The sequence below is a fragment of the Canis lupus genome, chromosome 15, assembly GCF_011100685.1.
Source record: "Canis lupus familiaris isolate Mischka breed German Shepherd chromosome 15, alternate assembly UU_Cfam_GSD_1.0, whole genome shotgun sequence".
Taxonomy (NCBI): Eukaryota; Metazoa; Chordata; class Mammalia; order Carnivora; family Canidae; genus Canis; species Canis lupus.
Genome location: NC_049236.1, coordinates 40,813,605 through 40,836,403, shown reverse-complemented (window position 1 = coordinate 40,836,403; position 22,799 = coordinate 40,813,605). Strand labels below are relative to the sequence as shown.

Sequence of the window (22,799 nt, the reverse complement as noted above, 5' to 3'; positions counted from 1 at the left end):
ATCAAACTATATACACTCCAGGGACCTCTTACCTACTCCTTCTTTTTCTCTCCATTACTTAATTCAATTCCAAGTTGCAGGAAGTATTCATTATTTTTTTACTACAATGTGAGGTCAGGGCTCCCACCTGTAGCATTATCGAAACTCATCCAGCACATAATCTTTACTTACCACGAGGGCTGCACATGACCCTATCTGCATGGTTATGTTAAATTTCAGCAGGGAGAAAAATTCAAATTCTATAGGCATCACTGATTCTTTTTCAAGCATTGGGATAGACCTATATCAGATTCACAGTACTTGCATCTACATCAAAATTTCTATAACTTGATGGTCCTAGTAAAGAACAGAGCAATTATAGAAATTTTATATAGAATAAAACTTTCAAGTATATATATACATATACACATACATATATATAGGTCAAATCCCATAACAAGAGACTACCTAATAGATTTAATCTGATTTAGCTAATGTCTATTTGAAATACTCTGGCTTTGTTCAGGGCAGAGAGATCTTTTGTTGTAGAAAGATGTTGGTTGCAAAGACGTTTATGCTGATGGGGATTTTGCCACACACTCTTGGAAGAGTAGAAACGGTGTCATTATCACAATGAAAACACATGCAATTCACAAATTAGTAGGGAAACACAGTGATTTCTAAAGTTACACTGGTAGATTAGTAGAGTATATTAAATGAATATATTCTTATGCTAACAACAATTTAATTATGAGTCAACATCATAATTAGGGGATGTAAAGAAAATGAGAACTGGAGACATGTTGACTGCCCAGTTTTTTGCCCAGTTTTTCCTAATAATTTTGTTCTTTGTTCATTTCAATCATTCATTAGCTTTCTTTTACTCTACGAACTACTGGTAGTCTGTTCTTTTTTCTTCTTGATCAGAGCATGGACTTTAATAATCTGTTGTATCACATTGTGATTGATTCATATATGTGTATGCGTGCCTGTATATTATATCTTTTTTATGAATATAGGCTCTTCAAGGGAAAATGTCACATTTTTGGTGGGAGTGAATACTTGACACTTGCCATGAGCCAGCCTCTTACATAACTGATTTAACTAGTTTTTGTTCTCCACGTTTATGAGCGTGGAAAACAAATCTCAGAGAGGACATGTAATTGGACTGAAGTCATGCAGTGAACAACTGGGAGAATTGAGACCCACATCCATGTTTTTACCACTACATTGTCCTTTCTGTGTGCTAGGCACTGGAAGTCACTGTGAAGAAAGCATTTAGTGTTTTCCTGGTTGAGTAAATGACTGCAGGAGAGAGAGGGAAAAAAAAGACATATTCTCTTCTCTTCCCAAAGTGTCGATTTGTGTTATGAACTGAAGCACCAACTTCCATAACAGATTTAGAGTAGTATTTCTTAGGTGGTATTTCTTATGGGCTGACTCAGAGGGAAACTTGGGTTTAGGTTCCTGCTCTGTCTTTCATTCACTGTGTGACTCGGGGTAAGTCACCTGACATCTCTGTTCTTTGGTTTCTCACCTGTAGAATGAGGAAGGTTAAGGTTCACTGAGTGTCACTTCAGGTACTATTGCTTTAAATAAATTTGGGTAATTAGTAAATATTATTGAGACTAATGCTTATTTGAAGTATCCAAAGAGAAAAAGAGGTATTTGGTACTGTCAAGGTCTCTTGATCGGCTGATAGTCATTGGTAATTAATAAACTGCACTGGTTAATATTTCTGTTCTCAATCTACATGTTTAGAGCTGGAGGAATTTTTCATTCATAGGGACCTAGATAAAGCCATTCAACTTAAACTGAGAACAAGCACAAGTCCAGTTTATTACTACTTGTAATCTGTTGTGAAATATATTTATATGTTTCCTTATAACCATAGAAGGCACTAAAAGTAATAAAAAGCAAACCTGAAAAGCTAAATGAAAGCTGATATCAATATTATATATTATTAATTTAGAATCATAGTTTTATTATTTATTCACAAATTTGGTACTTAAATAAAATCCCTGCAAAAATCAAGTTCTTTTTGTTGCACTATAGTAAATATATGCATAGCTTTATATATAACACATATATGATTACATATGCTTGCATATATGGTCAGAAATCCTATAAAATGGTTATGTACTGAATATTCCTAATGAAATCTACAAGTTTTATTGTAAGAGAACAGTGTTAAGGGAGTGTGAATGAGAGTGCTAAATATTGCCATTTTGTAACTATATTTTATTTCTTCTAAAATGCATATTTTTTGACATTTTAAACATCTTAAATAGGCATGTTCTTATAATAAATAGTGTGTCATAATAAACTCTCTGGAGCAATTTTTCATTGCTTAGTGATTTATGAAATACAGGTATATATTAAAATGTCTTAGATTTGGTGAAGTATGGTAAACATAAATACTATTTTAAAGTAGATCTGCCTTTACTATATATATAGTATATATATATACATATATATATAGTACATAGAAAGTACATGTACATAGAAAGTACTATATATGTGTGTGTGTACACACACACACACACACATATATACCTACAGAGACTTTTACCAAATTTGTGAAACTGATTTTTTGGTAAAATATCAAAGGCAGGAGAATAAAGTCTTTATTTGATCATGCCAAGGAATCATGATTGAAATGATAGAAATCATCAGAGAAATCAGAGGTTTCTAGGTATTTGGGTTGTCTGCTTCAGTTTTCAGATCTTCTCATCCCCAACTGAGAAAGTACGTGAAGACTCATGAAAGATTTGAAAAGAAGGGTAAAAAACATCAGCTAAAATCTTTAGCAGATTAGTAGGCAGTAGTTTCTCTGTCTCTTTCTTAGTCAACTCTGTGTTATATATTCTATAAGCAAACACATTTTAAGGAATGAGAAATTCTCCGAAAAACATCCACTTTAAACTTGAGTTCTCTGAGTGAGTGTCTAAAAGATTTCCAGGCCACAGCGCCTCACTCCATCGCTCGGTTCTCACCTACGTTTCAGGAGACCACTAAAGTCAAGTTCCCCTGCATCGTCTTGACCTTCTCCACTGTCATTAACAAAAGAAAAGCAAATCTGGGTTTAATGCTGAGACATATACACATCAGTTTCCCCCAAACACTACGTATAACGTATATGCAATTTCGTACTGGCACACAAGTCATCAGACTAAATCCACACAAACTATCTCTTTTCACACAAGTGACATTTTAACCTCTGGAGCATGTACTTGTGGAAAAGTAAACGTGAGGAGCTTGTGTTACTCTGCGATTTCAGGAGACACATTTTTGTAGATTGCATATATGAAACTGCTTGGATTTGTGTTAAAACAGAGTAACACAAATGCGCTTAAGCCAAGCAACACAAAGTACTTTGTTTTTCCAAGTTGGGGGTGCTAGAAACATACCTGCGTAAAAAGCAAAGGACTTTTGCTGATCTCTGTTATTCATGTCAGAGATTGGCTTGGAGAACGAAGTATACCAGTGTCAAATATATAAGTGCGAAGCTTATATTCAAAGGTAACTTCTTTGTGTCCGTTGGTAGTTCAGTCAGATAATGCGGTACCAACATAACGTACAAATGAAGCTAGTGCAGAACTTTTTTTAAAAGATGCATTCCTTTCCGTTTTAAAGGGATATCATTCTAAACCTTTCATTTTCTTGTTAACATTTATGCCCTTTAAAAAGTATTTTTAAAAAATTTGTCTTTGAATTATTGACGAGCTCTATACTAGGAGTGCTTTCCTACTGAGAAATGCATCTTACATTAGGCATGCAGCCACCTTCATAATTTCATAGAAACTCTAAATAGAAGCTATGGAGCTGACATTTAAATGGCACTACATACTTACATGTTTAATTTTTTAATGAAGATTTTATTTCCTGCTCTTTACAAATGTTAGTTATGGTTTCTAAGAAAAGAGTCTGCAGGTTTAAAAAACAGCGTGTGTATCACATAAGTTTGTAAGAAGTAAACTCAAATAATGTGATTTCAAAATTTCTTTAATAGCAGGTATTTAGAGAAGACTTTTGAAGTAAACCCATTTGCATTCTTTCAAATAAAAAAAATTTAGTAGATTACATCTCCCTGTGTTAGAATATGCTTGTACATTGGATGAGTATATTATTGGATCATACATATTTGCTGAACATGGCATGAAGAGAAGGTGGAAGGAAAGTAAGAGGGATTAAGGTTATGACTTTAAAAAATACCAATTGATCAGGTAATACTACATACATTTAAAGCCATTAAAACTTTCATTTTAGGAGAGAAATGTACCTTTTATTAATGGATTAAATCATTGCTCTATGATAGTTTGGAATAACTTTCCTTATTCATCAAAACTAAGTGGATTCAGTCTTAAGAAGAGCAAAACATTTGCTGTCGCAAATGAACTAACATTAGGAAAAATTAAGTGCAGAGAGTAAAATAATTCAGGAAGGGGCTAGTTACATGTGTCATACTCGATTTTTTTTTTCATTTTTCTTCTTTGTCCCTTCGCCCCCCATTTTTCAGCCTTGGCAATTGCAAAACAAATCAAATAGGTATCTATATTTCGTCTTTCTGCAGTGTTTGTTATTCTAGCAGACCTAGTAGTCTTTCATCTAACAATCCCATATTTAAATAGCGCTAACTTCGATAAGTAGCTACTTAATTGTGATTTTCTGGATACATGGTTCAGTAGCTCCATGTCATTTCTAAATGAAAAAGCACTTAGGATAAAAGTTTTCTGACATGACTTAACTGATGTTATATTATTATACAGCTTTCTTGATCATCTGGTGGAAAATAATGCAATTAAGAAAGAGCCACATGTGAAGACATTAAGAGTATGTTTTTATAAGGCAACTGTAAAACCTGAAAAAATAGGAGCCTCACTCTGACAAGAATATTCTAAAATTGTCAGTATATGCTTGATTTGATGTTAAACCTATGGCTTTTCTAGACCACTAACCTTTGGGCACACAGCATGTTTGGCTACTGTGAAGAGGTGCTTGCTTTGGAATACAGAGTGCAGAGGAAGGGAATGTGTGGTTTGAAAAACCCTCCACTTGCACATTATATAAAAGCTACCTACATTCCCCTTTCAAAGTTACCTTCTCTTGAAAGCAGATCTGATGTCAATGTTTGGAGTAGTCCCGGTAGATTCTAAGAAAGGAAAGAAAACAATAAAATAAATAACCATTACATAGGCAATTTTGTGCTCAGTTCCTTTGCAGGCTGTGGACGATTCTTCAGATGTAAGGAATGCCAGGTAAAGAAGGGCTGGGGGATGGCTCTGCTCCAGATGGCTGAGCCGCTGAGGTATCATACCTCGTCCTCCCTCACACAGAATCAATGTGGGGCTGCAGGAGCTACTGTATCCGGTTGTCATTCCCACTAGAATCACCTGAAGAACTTAAAAAAAATCAGCTTCTTGGTCTCCTTGTTGGAGATTTGGATTCACCAGATCAGGGACAGGCACCAAGAAATCAATACTCTTCAACAGCCCTTCAGGTGATTCTCAGAGATGCCTGGCCAGGCTGAAGAGGCACATCTAGGCACCAGATTCCCACTCAACACAGAAATCTCCACAGCACCTCCAGGATCACCCAGCCTTCATTTGATGTCTCTTGAAATGGGGGGATCTCACTTTTCCCAGGCTGTTTACAGAACTTTAATGAAAGAGCTCATGCTAAAATTAATACAAAAAATTCACCTCCTCCTAATTCCTACCTTTAGACTCTAATTTGTCTGAAATACTCTTGTGTGACAGCACTTCCCCTGTTTATAAGTTGTGCATGCCTGGCCTCTTTCACACCACATTCAGCTGCCTGGGATGTAGTTTCTGCCTTCTTCATCCTACCGGGCACCACTCCAGAGGAGGTCCAGATTGATGTATGGTGCCCATGGCCACAGACATCACTCCACATGTGGAATGAGTACCAGGTTGCAGAGACTAGTGTTATTTCCTAAACCTAGATCCTATACCTTGTAATGGCTCAGCATTAAATTACACCAACTCTGTTTCTTGTAGCTTTACCATACTTTGGACTCACCTTAAATTTATGATCTTTGCTGTCAAGTCAACTTTCTCTTTGTGTTCTTATAGAAGTGCTCCCCCCGACCCCAATCTACATGTACATCTTTATATTTATTCCTATTAAATTCACTCTGAGCACTACACAGAACCTATGGATGAAGAACTTCCCCATCTGACATTGGTCCTTATAAGAGAAATCCTTCTCTTCTACACTACTTTTCGGCCATCTGGGAATCCTGGACATCCTTGTATTGTATGAACTTATCCCCAAACTCAGGTGGGAATAAGTGGACCCAAGGAAACAGTTATGTTCAGTAGAAGAAAAATAAATGGCATCAGCCCTTATCTGGGAAGTTGAGGAAATATAGATAGCATGGAGAAGAGATACTTAGCAATAAAATCCCTGAAATTCCATTTTAAAATTGCTTAATAGCAATGTAACTCAGTGGGCTTGATGATACTACCACAATCAGAAACACACAGTCTGAAAGAAAACTTTATTTTCAAAATCTCGTAGTGTCAAGTGACCTTCTCCTCCTCTATCCCCTCACATGCCATGAAAAAACCCACATCTATCCAGACAAGAAGACTCTCTTACCGTGTACTTCAAGATCGAATGTGCAGCTGTCAAACTTATCCTTGTAGGTGACCTCGCACCTGTAGTTTCCCGCATAGTTCTCTTTGGCCTTGATGATCTGCATCTCGAATGTGTACATCTGCAATGAAATGCATCCAGCATATTTTAACCCCACCTTGCAGACCGAAAGAACCTACCATGTTTGGATGGTTTTCAAATTCCTCAGTATTAGCTTAGAGTTCTGTCTATATCCGGGCATTCCAGCCCAGCGTTCTCAACATAGGAGGGGCCAATGTGCTCCCTAGCTCCTGGCACAGCAGGGACAATTGCCTGAATGTCGACACTAGGGATGGTAACTCTAGAGAATTTTCTGGGACTGAAATCTCTCAAAGCTGACCCTGACAGTGACCTTTACTCCGTACAGAAGGAATGACCCAGCCATGCCCCAGGACTTAAGGGTCATACCCGAGTTTGCCTTTCAAAGGTTTCCTTCAGCTGGAGGTGCTTCCCAGCTTTGCTGGCCAGGTCCATCCATTTCCCTTTGAACCATTTGATGGTGGGTTTTCTAAGAAGATCTTCAGCCTTGACTTTGGCTATAAAGGTGATATTTTCACCTAGAGAAAGCACAAGTGATTCAGACTGTGGCTTCAAAATTGCCATTTGTTTGGGAAGGAGTTACAGAGGATTGCACAGTACAGACTATGGTATGACATTGTGCCCTGATTTTTTTTAATGCATGCCCTAGGAGTTCTTTGGATACTCCAACTTGTTCTGCTTTTGAGGTTTCTGAGGCAGAAAAGGAGAAACAGGTCAACCAGTGGAGCTAGTTGCTGTTTGGCTTTATCATGTATACATGAAATAAAAATGGAAAGCTTCACGAATGTATGGATTTTTCCATCCTTTTTATTAGATAAGATGATGGGAAGTCTGGACTTACATGACTAAATATGACTAAATGAAGCTAACCTTTTAGAAATAAACCTATCAATTTGTATTGATTGATTGGGTCCCAAGGACATTAAAACTCTAGCCCAGCACTTTGATGTCTTCCAGAAACACCAGGGAGCAAATATTTCCATCTACATGCGGTGTGCTCCTATATTCTAGAACTGAAAGAAGTAATTTAGGATATGATCAGTCAGCTATGTGCTTATTTGTTCTCCTCACAACATATTCCTCATAAAAATTTATTTCATCAAAATTCCCAGACCCCTAAGTCCTCTCTAACTTACCACCCTGTTTATTTCCTTCATGGCACTTGGCTTTTGTAATTATCTGTTTGTTTGATTTCCTGTTGTGTGTTCTTCCCATTAAGATTGTATGTTCTGAAGGTGCACATGTTATACTCAGTGTTCAGCACAGCACCTAAAGCAGGAGGTGCGCAAGCACTGTTTTTTGAATGATATCTCCAAAGTTGAGCCCTCTGTCCCACTTGTTTCCTCTGAGATACTACCCATCATCATATAGCATGTGCACAGATTTGTAACCATCTTACGGGATGAACATGTCATGATGACAGCAAACTCTGACTCACAGCTCTGAGATACGCCAGGTGCTATTCAAAGTACTTCATAGGGACCGTCCCCATTTTACAGATGAGGAAACTGATGTGAACCCAACCTGGCTCCAGGGTCCAGGCGCTCAGCTACTATGTGCTAAAAGTCACTGAGATGCTAGCTGTCACTCTCCTTTTCAGGTTATAAAAAACAAGATTTAGTATATGACTACAACAGAATAGTAGCCAGCCATGAAAACGAATGAAGTACTGATTCATGCTACAGCTTGGAGGGGCCTCAAAAACTCTATGGTAAGGGAGAGGAGCCAGACACAAAAGGTCGTGTATTGTATGATCCTATTTAGACCAAATATACAGAATAGGGAAATCCACAGAGACAAAGAAATCAGTGGTTGCCAGGGGCTGGGAGCGGGGGGTGGGATGTAATGGGATAGTGGGGTACCTGGTTGCTGTTTGGGGTGATGAAAATATTTGGGAACTAGATCAAGATGCTGGTTGTGTAACACTGAGAGCTGCTGGTTATTGACTTTAAAATGGTAAATTTTATGTGACGTGAATTTCACTTCCATCTAAAAAGAAAAGCAGGATTTAATGCTTGGCACTCACCAACTTTCACCGATCCCGTTTGAGGCTTTTCCACAAACAGGGTGGACAACTGGGAATTGGCATTCTGCTTGTCTTGTTCCTCTCCAGCAGGTGATTCGCCAAGAGACCACTCTAAGGAGCAGAAAGGAGGAAAAAAGATCATTTCGGGGACACATTTCTCTTAGGCAGACTTACCTGGGGTGCTGTCCTCATCAACAGTGAAGCTTTTCTTTGTCTAATAAACCTGGGTAAATATAACCTCATTCTTTCCATCCATCGCCCCTGCAGCCATCCATATAGTGACAGAGTCCCGTTCTTACAGGGTTGCCTCTTTCATGATGGGATAAAGACCATTTTCTACTCCTAGAAATCATGAAACTTTTCAGGTAAGTTGTTACTCTGTGTGTGTTGGCAGCCATGGTTGCTTTGTTTCCCCATCCTTCCTGTGTCCTAGCAGGCACATGATGGTGGCAGGTACACTAAGGCAGTACCATGTCATGTCAGGGGTATGTCTGTAACGTGTCGCATGGGTACAACACAACTGGAAAAGACTAAAGTGATGAGTCACTTTGCTGGTCAACTGGGAAAAGTCAGACACCTAAAGCTGGCCTGGTATTTCTAGATTCCTTGCCGTTATGCGATCAGATAATTCCATGAGGGCTGTTTAAATGAGGCCATAGCTCGACAGTTAAGGAACGGATCATGACCTGCAGGCACAAAGTTCAAAAACACTAAGTGCATCCTGCAAGAGGGGAGGAATGGAAAAAAAGAAACATCAACTCTCTGAGGCTTTCCCGTGAAAAGAGAGAAGCTGAAAATGAAGCTTATTTTCATTTTCTAGGATGCACTCCAGGAGCTTAGCTGGTATTAATCAGTAGTCAACTCCAGTGAGGACGGCAGGAGAGAGAACAGTAGACATCCCCTCTGTCTTCAAGAGCTAAACGGAGAGACATTCAGTTTCAGCCACTTAGTAACTGGAAAAAAATGCATGGGTGCCAACCCTCTGTTAATGTTTCTTGAAAAGAGGGAAATGTACATTTAGTTATTTTAGTTTTCATGTATCAATCATGCTATCCATGGAGATCATCATTTTCACAATGAAGTCATACAACGTAGACACATAGTTACATACGTGTTGGTGTATGGGGGGAAGGGTGGTGTGTGTGTGTATGTCTGTGACACTCACAGTAATGATGAATGTGGGCACTCATATTTGTAACCCAGGGGAAAGAACTTGTATTGTTTGCATCCTTTTTATACCTACAAGTACCTGCAAAAGTGCCTGGCCCCTGGGATGCTTGGGTGGCTCAGTGGTTGAGTGCCTGCCTTCCACTCAGGGCATGATCCCGGGGTCCTGGAATTGAGTCCCATATCGGGCTCCCTGCAGGGAGCCTACTTCTCCCTCTATCTTTGTCTCTGCCTCTCTCTCTCTCTGTCTCTCATTAATAAACAAATAAAATCTTTTTAAAAAAGTGCCTGGCCCATAAGGCACAGTAGGATTGTAGTAGGTCCTCAACACAAATTTGCTGAATGAATGAATGACCTCACAAAATTGCAGTGATTGCTGGCTGACAAGATGCATTTCAAGGTCTTTCTGAAATATAATAAAGGTCTATGGAAATGTGAATTATTCTCCAACTTTAGCACATACCCAAAATGGAGGTTTTTAGTTTCTTAATCCCTGTGTATTTGCTAACTGCTAAAATTGATAGCTCTAATCACCATAAATCTGTGGTATATGTGGTTAAATTCCTGAATTTGTGTGTGAGTGTGTGTCATGCAAAATTAATTATTTCTCAATACATTAGTTTTCTTGTAAGAGGATACATAATGAAAGATCGCTAAAAAGGCTACAAACGGAATAAAACAAAGATTAGAATCAAAACAGCTTCAAGAAATGAGGTCATTAGTGACTAGATTAGGATGGGGTCGGGATGCCTTGCTCCAGGAGAGTGCTCACCTGAATCTTTTCTTTCCAGGGCCCGACTACCCACACCTGAAAGGAAAGCGTGATTTGGATGATACATGGGCAAGGAGTGAAAATGGAGAGCTGACTTCAACCTTCTTGGATTCCCCCAAACCCCGTCTTTCCCCATGATAGAAAGAGCTAGATGTCAGCTTGGATAGAAAAATCAGTAGAACTTCAACTATGAAAGCATCTATAAAACGTATGTGTCTTACTTAAGAAAGAATAATAAAATAAAAGAATTCAAATATCTAAAGAACAGGGAATAAGGGCATATAGGTGGAAATGGAAGACAAACATTTTTGTCCCTAAAATTTATATCGAAGATCGACTAATCTTATTTACTTCATAAATAAATAAATAAATAAATAAATAAATAAATAAATAAATAAATTTCTCGTTTTGTGAAAAAAAAAAAAATCATCATTAAAGTCAAGTTTTTCCCTCCTGGTGTTGGCAAGGGCAAAACATTGTCTTATCAAGGTTCTCTACCTTTTCTTTTTCTTTACTGTCAATTAACAATAAGTTACAATGTAGGGTAAGGGGTTGGAATGGTCCTAACCTGGAGGCACGGCGCTAGGTGGGGAGGCTTCCTCTTCATCTGAAACAAGAAATGGGAGCAAAAAGTCAAGAAGGAAAGGACTTTGTCCTGAGTATCCTGTGAAAAAAAGAAAGCTGGAAAAAAAGAGAAGAAAACACAAAATACTTTGAACTGAGGAGTCAGCCTTAGAAGACTCAGTACCTGAAAGGTTAAATTCAATATTTCAGACCAAAGAGAGAAAGAAATAAATAAATGAGTTGAGGGAATAGAGAAACCCAGTGAAAGTGTAGATGGAGAAATGGAACTCTGCACAAACATTTCATGTGATTGTATGTTAGAAGAAAATCTATGTTAAAAATCAAGCCTTGACAAAGTCAACAGTAGAGATTTTTTTTTTTTTTTTTTTTTTTTTTTTTTGGTAACAGTAGAGATGTTTTCAAGTTCTTACTTTATAACTAAAATCAATGTCAGGCATAATTCATATGCCACAGTCATTTGAACGAGACGTGGAAAAGCATAAATGAATGAGAACTCATTCTCTCCTGCTCCTGAAAACCTTGTGATTAATTCCCCTTTCATATTTAGGAGACAAAGGGAAGCATTACCAACATTACCTTGACTAAGAGAAAATCAATTTTTCATACTTGCTAAATTTACTAATATTTACTTTGGAACTTTGAAAGCATTTTCCCATGATTATATTGGTGTTGGTCAATGCTGTATATTTTTTTTATCTTTATGAACGCATATTTGCAAAATTCAAAATATGCCTTATAGAATTTATGTGCAGACGCACCGCATATTCTTCTTTTCTAAAATGTCTGAGTTTTAAAGTGTCTTTACAACTTTAGATACTTAAATAGGCATTTGGCATCACCTGAATCTCTGCCTCTCCTTTCCCAAAGCATAAAAATTAATGTTAGAAAAAAATTAATGTTAGTGTGAATAATAATAATAATAATGGTTGTACTTAAAATGCTAGAATAATTGTGAATTTCATACCACAAACCAATATGACTATATAAGACAGGATACAGAAAACACAGCTGTTAAATTTAAAGTGCTTTTAAAAATTCCCAACAAGAGGTAAAATAGCACATTTTTAAATAATCTGTTAGAATATTTACTACAAAGATTATTTACTAGCCTGAAATTTCTTTTCTAAAACGACCAACCAAGAATGTTTTATTATTTTTTAACAAAATAATTAAATGCCATGTATTTAATTCCATATTTAGCATTTTATTCTTGGAACCTATTCAGAGGCTTTTATTTACTGAAATGTGTAAGGAATCTTGATTTAAAGTCCTGTCAAAATTCTTGAAAAAGTTTTAAACCTCAACCAAATCCTGTAAAGGAGTTCCTTTATGATATGTAAACTAGAGGCTGGAACCATTTTGAGTCAAATGAATACTTCATTTTACACGGGGTTTGTGGTTGCTTGTTTGCTTTGTGCACTATGCATAGTGAATTGAGTTGGTTGTTTGGAACGCAAAATGATTGAGAAAAGAGTATTTACATACTTTCATAAAACAAAAATGAAAAGAGAACCCACCTGTTAAGCAAAAATTTGATGGGTGAGTAGTTTCAGAGCACACTAAATGATAGAGGGAGGTGGGCAGGGCCAGGTGAATTAAATGGACGATGGGCATTAAGGAGGGCACTGTTTTGATAAGCACTGGGTGTTAGATGGAAGTGATGAATCTCTGAATCCTGCTCTTGAAACCAATATTATTCTATATGTTAAACTAACTAGAATTTAAATAAAAACTCTAAACAAAAAACTTTTAGAGCGACATGCACAATTATTTTAAACTATTAAGGCAGCTGCAGTGCTTCAAGGTGTCATGAAATGATACTCTGATGATCCAAAATCACTTCCAAACAGCAATTACTTCTCAACTGGTGATTCATTATACATATACTTTCAAATTTACTAAAGTGCTAGGAAATATAATTGGCCAGGGGCAAAGTTTTTTATTTCCCCCTTTCAAAAGTAGCTTTGGTCCTGGCATCCCATTGGATTGGGAAATGGAGTTAAGATATTGGATCCTGACCTTAAATTCTTGAAAAGTTGCCTGCTTGCATTTGGTTCAATTGGATGAGAATAAAAGGTCTAATTGTTCTTATTTATGGAGGGAAAACAGCGACTATTGTTAGAAGGGAAACTGAATATCCAGCTCTTCTGGGTTGTGCCTAATTGAACAACACATATAGGAAAGACATGGCATCATACAAAGAATATTTTCAAATAAAAGGAAACAATACAATATGTGAGTCATTAAATTCATTCTATTTAAAAGTGACTACAATGATGATTAAACATCTGGTTTTGGCTCTTTAGAATATAGCATATCTGAAGACCTCAGACCAGAGCTGCAGACTATCTCCCTGAGCTCATGGAAGAGAAATTTTCCAAAGCAGAATTTTACTTGTCTTTGAGTCATGGAAAAATGGCATTTGTAAAAACATAAACATGATTCTTTAAATGACTGAAGTTCCCAGAGAAGAAGGCCTGGAAAGTAGAGAAGAAACTCAGTATCATAATGCAAGCCTGAGATTTTAGGGGGGCACACATAAAATCTGGAATGCCAGGAAAGAACTGCAGAGATAGTAGACTATATAGATTCTTATGATCTCATATACTCTCTTTGGCATAAAAGAAAACTTCAACATATAGTCTATTTAAGTTGCCTTTCTTAATTAGTTTTTTAAGTCATACAAACTTGGGACAATTGATGAGATTCTTGGAAAGACCAAAAAGCACATAAAATATATGTGATTCTCAACAAGCCTCAAGTAACTGCTGATACAATAATACCTTGTTTGATTGTGACCAAGCTCTGAATCCTCAAGCAGAGAAATCAGTTGTGGAAAATATTGGCTCCCATGACCAAAATAACAACAGCAGTAACAACAACCACATATGGAAGGCAATAGCACCAATGGCTAACATGAATTCATCATGTTTGGAGGCATCTGATTAATTTCTCATACTTTCTTAATGAAAAGGCACATGTCTCCATACCTTGATGCTTCTAAAATCAGGATTCATCCTACAGTAAATATATCATTTTGATGAGTTTTTTTCTCCTCCAAATTTATTAAACCAATGCTGCAACTTATAACGGTTGTGTCACAGAATTGAAAAGTATGGTAATATTAGCTTTTAACAAAGATCATTATGAAGAAGTAATGTAACTATAAAGTGTAGAGAAAGCTCATTAGATGGTTGGTTGTCTGATACCTAAAGGTAAAACTGCTCAAAAAAAAATTTAGCATGTGAGTAAAAAGCACCAGAATAATGTTATTGCAGGAAAGGGATCTAAATGAAGAAAAAAGTTTAATCATTCTTTTAATTAAAAAAAAATCATATCATTTAGGAGAAAACTTGCTGGAGCTTCTGCTGATTCACTTCCTCATCTGCCACCCACATTTGGGCCAAATGAAAGACTCTTCACATCATGTTATGTGAGATCTTTAATAGGCACGAGTTTCATTCACGATTGTTTATGCAGTAATACTAATGTTAATGCCTGGAAAAAGAAAATAAGTCTTTATTAACTTGCAGTGATTACCAAAGTCAAATATTTTTTTCTGGAAGAAAAATTTAAAAAGGCAGTAAATATCCCAGTTGGGCTTACCAAAGTATAGATAAGACTATAAACTATCGGGCAGCCCCGGTGGCGCAGCGGTTTAGCGCCGCCTGCAGCCGGGAGTGTGATCCTGGAGACCCGGGATTGAGTCCCACATCGGGCTCCCTGCATGGAACCTGCTTCTCCCTCTGTGTCTCTGCCTCTCTCTCTCTCTCTCTCTTAATCTGAATAAGTAAATAAATCTTAAAAAAAATCTAGACTATAAGCTATTAAGATGCAAAAACAAAGAAAAATTTTAATGTCAGAAGTTAGCATCAAAATGAATCCTAATCTTCAAAGTAATGTCTGATTCTAATGCTCTGACACATCTGGAAGCACTCTCAAGACCAGTTTTGAACCTCCAATTGTTAAGGTAAAGAAGAGACCCAATCCCATTACCCTGTATTCACATGTACCAAGGTTGGCTGACAAAAAAAAAAAAAAGTATGATCCCACTTGATCACCCACATAGCTCTCTACACATGGCTCTCCGTGACAACACTGAGTGAAAACTTGCTGAATAAATGGACATTGAAATAAAAGACAGATCTTTGGTCTTCCTGAACATATAGAAAAGGAGAACTTATACTTAGTGCTCCATTGATTGGCCACCTGATTTATTCTGGAGGAATTCTAAGCCATCAGTATGGTTTTTATAAGGACATTGCTCCCCGGTATGATTACTCTAGAAGAAATTTGTACATCTAATTTCTGGTATTGCTGTTTGGTTATACACACTTCCATGTTGTCATCTCTATTGTTTCAATTCCAGGACAAAGTTGGCAGTACAAGGGAGCAAGGCAGCTGGATGGACAACTCCAGAGATAAGCAAGCAAATGAAACACATATTAAAACCCCTTCCTGGGAAATCAGCTATTTCCCAGACAGAGACCCTTAGTAAATGTGAAAAAGTTGGCAAATCTAACCACAAACACTACTTATAAGATTGACAGAGGAACCAAACAACATCCTCCAGCTATAAAAATAATTTTTTTTAGGACATTTCCAGATTGCTGCAGAAAGACTCAGGCAATCCGAGGACAACATTAAAGCTACATTGCTGTGAATAATGTTCTTACTGGTGACAGTCTTGGGGCTATTAATTGAATATACTTCAAAGAATTCGATAGATGACTAATTCAGGTGCTGAAAATGTACTAATATCCAGGCATGACCATTTCAATCATTTTAAGTGAGTTGGCCTTAGAGTAAAAAGCATCCATCTGTTCTGAGGAAGAACACTCAGAAAGCACAGCACAGGTATCTTATCCTGAGTCTCATTGACTAAGAGTATGCATGAGATAGTCATGCTCCTGCCCAGCAAACATAGAGAATGGGATAAAAAATCTATCTAGCTGACTGCTGTCCATATGATTCACAGCTAAGCCCACCTGGAAATTCAATCATTCGTTCTACAAGCATTTATTAGGAATTTGCTACATGCAGCTCTCTGCCAAACAGTGCAAGAGGTGAGCTAAGGGAACCAAAGAGGTGTTAAGACATGGTACCTGACTGTCAAAAAATGTACAACCTCTTTGGGAAAGGAGTGAACCACTACTAGGTGAGTAAGTGGAGAAAAGAGCGATTTAGCAACAGAGGCAACAGGTCCAAGGGAAATCAGGAAGAGGAAGGGCAGATGAAAGTGAACTAAGCGGCACCGAGGAATGGAACCTGAATTGACTGGCTAAAGAACAATGACATGGATGAGCACTGGGTGTTATTCTATATGTTGGCAAATTGAACACCAATAAAAAATAAATTTATATTAAAAAAAAAAGAACAATGAAATAGCCTGAGGGCTGGGGGAGGCTGAAGGGCAGGGAGGGACATTGGTCAGGGCTGGAGGAAAGGTCCTGTTGCACCTGTCAATCTTGGTTTTGCTCACGCAAGCCTTCTTTCTCAACCAGGGCAATGCATACAGCTGTGAGTAGTGTATCTACCTTCTACTTGAGCATTTTCTTTGAAATTTCCCTGTCCTTGATGAAAGTAATAGTTGAAGAGGACTGTGTATCAGTCCTTCCAACCTCTGACCTCCTTTATTTAGGGATATCACTTTCTATCATAGCCCGATTTGCTTTCTTGTCTTGTAGAGCAAATACAAACATGGCAGTTTATGTGGCTGGACATGTGACTACATGTGGCCATGGCCTTGCTTAACTTTCGCAAATGTCAGAAAAAGTGCTGTTAACTTCAGGATGCCCGAGTCATTCGGCCTTGCTCTCTCATCCTACTCTGTTCTGTGTGTAGAAAAGAGTTTTTGTTGATTGGTTGACTGGTTGATTTTAACCATTTTCTCATTTAAGCATACAAATACAACATGATGACTTTTCACATTAAGGGTCAGGAGCGGGCTTTGTTTAAATGCTGACAGCTTGCCCTCTGGGATTATATCATCAACTTTGTTAGTTGAGCCTTACAGCCGGGTCCAACTACCTTTCCAAATTTGGAAACAGAGGTGTATGCCATTGGCCTTGTAGAGAATAATGTTACAATAGCTTCAGCCAGGAAGTCTAAACATCCTTGAACCCATCTCATGGAAGGAGTTCTAGGAGTTTGAACTGTCTGAATTCCATAAGCAAATAACCTTTAGACTGTAGCCCATGTGGCCAGGATTTGTATTCATGTTACTATCCACGGGAGCCACTGAAGGTCAAGGACAAAGTGAGTGTACTAACATTATGTGTTCATTTATGAGACCATAAGTTCAAGTGAGCTGAAGAAAAGAGGTCCAATGTACTGAAAGAAAGAAAAAAAAGTATTTTACTAATGTATAGGAGACAATAATCACAGGAATCAGATAATGAAATATGATGTAGTAAGAACAGAGAAATACTCGGCATGATTTTGAGTAGCATCCAAAACAAAGAGAAACATCTTATTGCAGTCAGGAAATAACTGGTTATTCCAAAATTCAAACTATGTGATTCAATGCACAAATAAAAGATGAACTCTTAAGAATGATGATGCAAACATAGAAGCAGGACCTTCAAGTTTACCTCTGTAAAAACCTGCTTAATGACTTCCTCCACAGGGAGACAAAGCAGTGAATGTTTCACAGATCCCAGCAGTATGTGAGAAGATTCATCATTTCCTCAGACTGGACTATTTCCATATAAAGTACAAATGGAATAATAATATTACAGTGATGAATGAGCTTCCCATTCAACAAGGAGCCGCATAATATTTGCTTACGGTTGTATCGTCAATATATATATATAAACTATCATGTAAGTCTACACAAATACATAGAGCTACCAAATGATATGCTCACCTTCAAAGTTACTGCTGAGACCTGGCACAGTTCACACAGTAACACAAAAACAGTTCGTTAAAAAAATATATATACCTGTCATCCAGATAGCTTTCCAAATTTGCATAACAACCCAAAGACCGAACACCTCTTTTCCTTTCCATGCCCGTAACTTGGAAACTACCAATTAATTTGTGGGCATCTCAACAAGTGCTTGTGATATTTTTATCATTGTTGTTTTTCTTTTAGAAAAGGGTCTCCTGGGACGCCTGGGTGGCTCAGTGGTTGAGCATCTGCCTTCAGCCCAGGGCGTGATCCCGGAATCCCGGGATCGAGTCCCACGTCAGGCTCCCTGCATGGAGCCTGCTTCTCCCTCTGCCTGTGTCTCTACCTCTCTCTCTGTCTCTCATTAATAAATAAATAAAATCTTGAAAAGAAAAGAAAAGAAAAGAGAAGAAAAAAGAAAAAGAAAAGAAAAGAAAAGAAAAGAAAGAAAAGAAAAGAAAGAAAAGAAAAGAAAAGAAAAGAAAAGAAAGAAAAGAAAAGAAAAGTAAGAAAAGAAAAGAAAAGAAAAAAAGAAAAGAAAAGAAAAGAAAAGAAAAGGGTCTCCTGAAAACTGATTCATTCATTTTGCTGACACAGATAAGATGCAAATGAAGAACTCTAAACTACAGAAACAAAAGATCATTACTGACCTCTTTCTGCTTCTAATTTTGTTGTATTCAGCCTCATGGTCCCTCCCTGCAACTCACCTTTTGCTGGCGTAGTTCCGGCCTCCTTCTCTTTATTTGGTTCTGTGTGGAAAGTACAAGCACATTTTTAAAAGCGTCTTAAAGAAAGCATTTCAGTGTGTGATGAGTAATGGGATGGAGGGTGGGAGAGAAAAAATTAATGACAACAGAACAGGTCACAAATGATGCTACATATTCATGCTGTACGTGAGTTATGAATTTGAGAATGATAATGTAAAATCACATTAAACTTTTAATAAAAGCAATTAATAAATCTGATCATTTTGAAAAAAGTACAGAGAAACATGCAGTACAGATTTTGTCAACATATGCTTTGCTATGCTGGGACTGTGTTAAACACGCTGGTGTGGAAGCAAGTATAAGATGTAGGTCACTTCATGTTTAGACCCCAAAAGGGACTGACTTTTTAAGGAAGTTTGAACCAGGTAATGACCCCAATTGTTTGGACTTCTCAATAATATTATAATAACGAGTGAGGGTATAAAATCTGTAACTGTAAAGTAGCTTCAAGGAAAATACTTTGGTGCACGTACTAATCTCCTAGGTTGAGCTGAGTGGCAAAAAGTGCAACACAAGAGCAGTAACACCCGATTTTGTCAACTGAGACAGACCATCTAGCTTGCTCCTCTCTGTCCAGAGTCATATTAACTTAGGTACCTGCAAACAGTGTATGACTTGGGACATACATAAGAAAATAATTATTTCAAGCATGAATTCTCTTTCTTGTACTGATGAACAAAGGTCTGATTCTTGGTTAACTAATAACTTACTTAGTAAAGTTTGGTAGGAGAGTTGTTTTAGAAGCAGGAGGTCAGTATTATACGATGGATATGGAATATGCCTACGCCGTCATAGGGGAAACTCCAGAGGGGCCCAGTGACGGCAACTGATCTGAAGAGCAGAAGGGAAAGGTTATGTCTATAGTGGCCTGTGGGGTTTCAGTGCACTCATACTGTCCAAAATAACTCTGTATGTGCAAGGAGCAAACATCCCAAAGAAGAACATCCTAAGAAGAATGTCCCACGTCTATACTGGCTGAAAGAAAACTAAACTGAGCTTGTCCCTATTTGAACTCACATGGTACTGAGCCTGCCTCACCATCTCTAGCAATATTATTGGATTTAATGGTTTCTTGAGCTGTGAATCCAGTGTCCTTAGCTGGACAAAGGGGCTCCTGGGAATGGCCAGATTTCTCAAAGCGCCCTCCTGAAAATGATGTCCAGGATGGAGAGCTTCATAATCTCCTCATCAATTGCCATACAAAAAAATCACCAGCGACTGAGGCCTATTTGTTTCTTGCCTTCACCTGGACCATGGTCTGCAGTGGCCTTTCACCCCTCCCTTCACACCATATTGTCAACCAAAGAAACCTTCGCTAGGTCACAGACTGCCTCGTGAGGTTCTCGTGGTGTTGTCCTGTGTTTCAGTCTAATGGTTGTATTATATCGGGTTGTTCTCCAGATTGTATTCTATTTTCTACTTGGTTGCAAGCAAACTGAATCCAGACAAATGTGTTCTGCTTAGAATTCCAATCCTGTTCTTTTCCTTAGGTCTGTGTCAACATGCAAGCAGGCTTCACCTGTCCTGTGAAGTAGTGATGCCCACATCCCCAGGCCTTACCTCAATCTTCCAATGAGGGCAGGAGAACTCTGCACTCCTGTGTTTTTGTTGCCACCTGGTGGACAACAGGGTCCTAAGACGGGAGGAGGGAGCCTCAGAGGCCACCAAACTGTTGGGAAACCATTTCTCATTCAAGGTGCTTGATGGTGACATAGTTTCCATGGGCAGGAGGCTGCTCATCCTCCAGGCTGAGGGGGGATGCATTTCCTCCTCTCACAACAAAGGTGTGGGCTTCGTTTGCCTTTAGCTCTATGTGAGAAAGTGCTGTGAAGCCTTTACCTCCTTCATCCTCTGTGATGCTACAACAGGGACATAACACTTTGGCATAGCTAGGAGGGTGTCGTGAGTATATGACATGCCATCCAAATCAGATCAACATGAGGGGACCACATAAACACAGTGTATTACTACTACTACTACTACTACTACTACTACTACTACTACTACTACTATTACTGTAAACTCATTGAAACTGTGCTCATCCAACCTCTCCATAGGAGTTAGGTTAAAACTCACAGCTCCAGTGGAGGCAGATCATGCTGGGATGGACGTTTTGTATTTGCAGCCCAAGCACATGAAACGGTGTTTTTACTCACCTGGGGCTGGAGGTGGGGGTGGAACTGGGGCCGGGGCAGACACTTCATTTTCTAGAAATGAAATGAATAGTGGAAGTGTTAGTCTCGCTTCTCACAGACAGCAGCTACCTTCCCCAGCCCCAGGCTACTGCCACTCCAGGGCCAACACCTGTGCACTAACGAGAGGGGTGGAGCAGCACAAGCATCAACCTGCAGCCAGCACACACTGCCTTTGGAGGTATGGTGTGACACGAGGATCTAAATGGTATTCTAGAACTTCCCAAGGGCTACTGACGGAGCATAGGTAAATTGGGGATTCAGGGGGTCTTTGGCAGTTACTTATCCCCAGACAGCAGACTGAGTACTTAATGGCATGGAGCCTGTTTTCCGCTTCTGGAAAAGTGGACAGGACACCTTTCCTATATGCACGGATTGCAAAGAGGATGAGAAGAGACGCTGTGAGGAGCATGTATGTGCCTTCAGACCTCCAGGGCTCACATTCCATATAACCTACAGTGAAGATGGTCTTGGTAAAGGAGAGCCCGCTTTCCCCAAAAAGCAAGTGTCTCTGACATCATCCTGCCCTCCTGAGACATATGTCCCAAATGGTGACGCAACCAAAGTCCCTGGGCTCTGCAGAGTCTCCTTCTACCACAAGGCAAACCATGGCTCATTGGGAAACAGAATTAACCCCTCTCCCAGTCGTTTCTGGGAGTGCACATACCTGGAGTAGAGTTCTTTCCTTTTTATTTATTTATTTATTTATTTATTTATTTATTTATTTATTTATTCATTCATTCATTCATTCATTTGAGAGAGAGAGCGAGGAGGAGGGGCAGAGGGAGAAAGAATCTCAAGCAGGCTCCATGCAGGCACAGAGCCTGATGTGGGGCTCAATCTCACAACCCTGAGGTCATGATCTGAACCAAAATCAAGATTCAGAAGCATAGCTGACTGAGCCACCCAGATGCCCCCTGAAGTCAACTTCTACTTACACTTATTCAACTTTTTGAGTTTTCATTTTGAGGTTTTATTCCTGGCTTGGATATCCAGGAATATAGAGCAGTCTGGCCATGAGTTGTTTTAAAGGAACTTGTGCTAATGAGTACACTATGTCAAAGTAGCTACAGGCATAGCCCCTGACCCAAAGGCATGGACTTTTCCCCGTGGCATCCCCCTGGATCCCCTGAACTGGGAATTAAGTGACGTGTGTATGAATCAGCGTCTCCTACTCCAGGGCAGGAAGAGGCAGCTAATGATGTTGATCTCTCTTAAACTCACTTCCTGCTTGGTGAATATCAAAGAAAATTTTTATTCTATAAGCACCTGGGATCCCAGGGGCTTCATCTCTGTTCAGATCTAGGATGTTTTACTTGTATTCTCCACAAATGGCTCTTTCCAAGCAAAGAGAATGACAACTCATCAGTGTGGCCCAAAGGTCATCACTACATGTAGTCTAGGCAGGCTGGAATGAGCATCGAAGAACAAGTGGACTGCACCCCAGTAGAAATCAAGAAAAGAGCGACATGGGGCTGTTGGGAGGCCACAGCATCTTCTTATATCACTAATTTTTTTGTGCTCAGTCTAAACTCCAACTTAAAAAAAAAAAAAAGAAAGCCCTTTTCCTTCAGATGACCATAAATATGTTACTACTTACTAAGGAGGGAGAAAAATATAAAACCAAAGGAGAGAACACACCCACTGTTCTGGTGGAAGGCAATGTGGTAGGATGCAATGTAGATAGAAGACACGGTGAAACAAGTGGCCCCCGGATAGC

The 22,799-nt window shown here is 38.7% G+C and overlaps 1 protein-coding gene across 11 annotated transcripts in view; it reads right to left on the bottom strand.

Annotated features, from left to right (window-relative positions):
• Positions 1-22,799, bottom strand: part of MYBPC1 (myosin binding protein C1) — an 84,281-nt gene that overhangs the window by 45,810 nt on the left and 15,672 nt on the right. For 6 of the 11 annotated variants that reach the window (XM_038558819.1, XM_038558825.1, XM_038558817.1 and 3 more), the window contains exons 2-10: positions 21,044-21,094; positions 18,828-18,869; positions 11,212-11,250; positions 10,644-10,679; positions 8,705-8,815; positions 7,048-7,196; positions 6,604-6,721; positions 5,080-5,131; positions 2,976-3,032 (exon numbers count right to left, since the gene is read on the bottom strand). In XM_038558819.1, coding sequence (XP_038414747.1) covers positions 2,976-3,032; positions 5,080-5,131; positions 6,604-6,721; positions 7,048-7,196; positions 8,705-8,815; positions 10,644-10,679; positions 11,212-11,250; positions 18,828-18,869; positions 21,044-21,094 — 655 coding nt within the window. The remainder of the gene's footprint in view (positions 1-2,975; positions 3,033-5,079; positions 5,132-6,603; positions 6,722-7,047; positions 7,197-8,704; positions 8,816-10,643; positions 10,680-11,211; positions 11,251-18,827; positions 18,870-21,043; positions 21,095-22,799) is intronic. The other 5 variants (XM_038558822.1, XM_038558827.1, XM_038558820.1 and 2 more) reach the window with 3 other exon arrangements.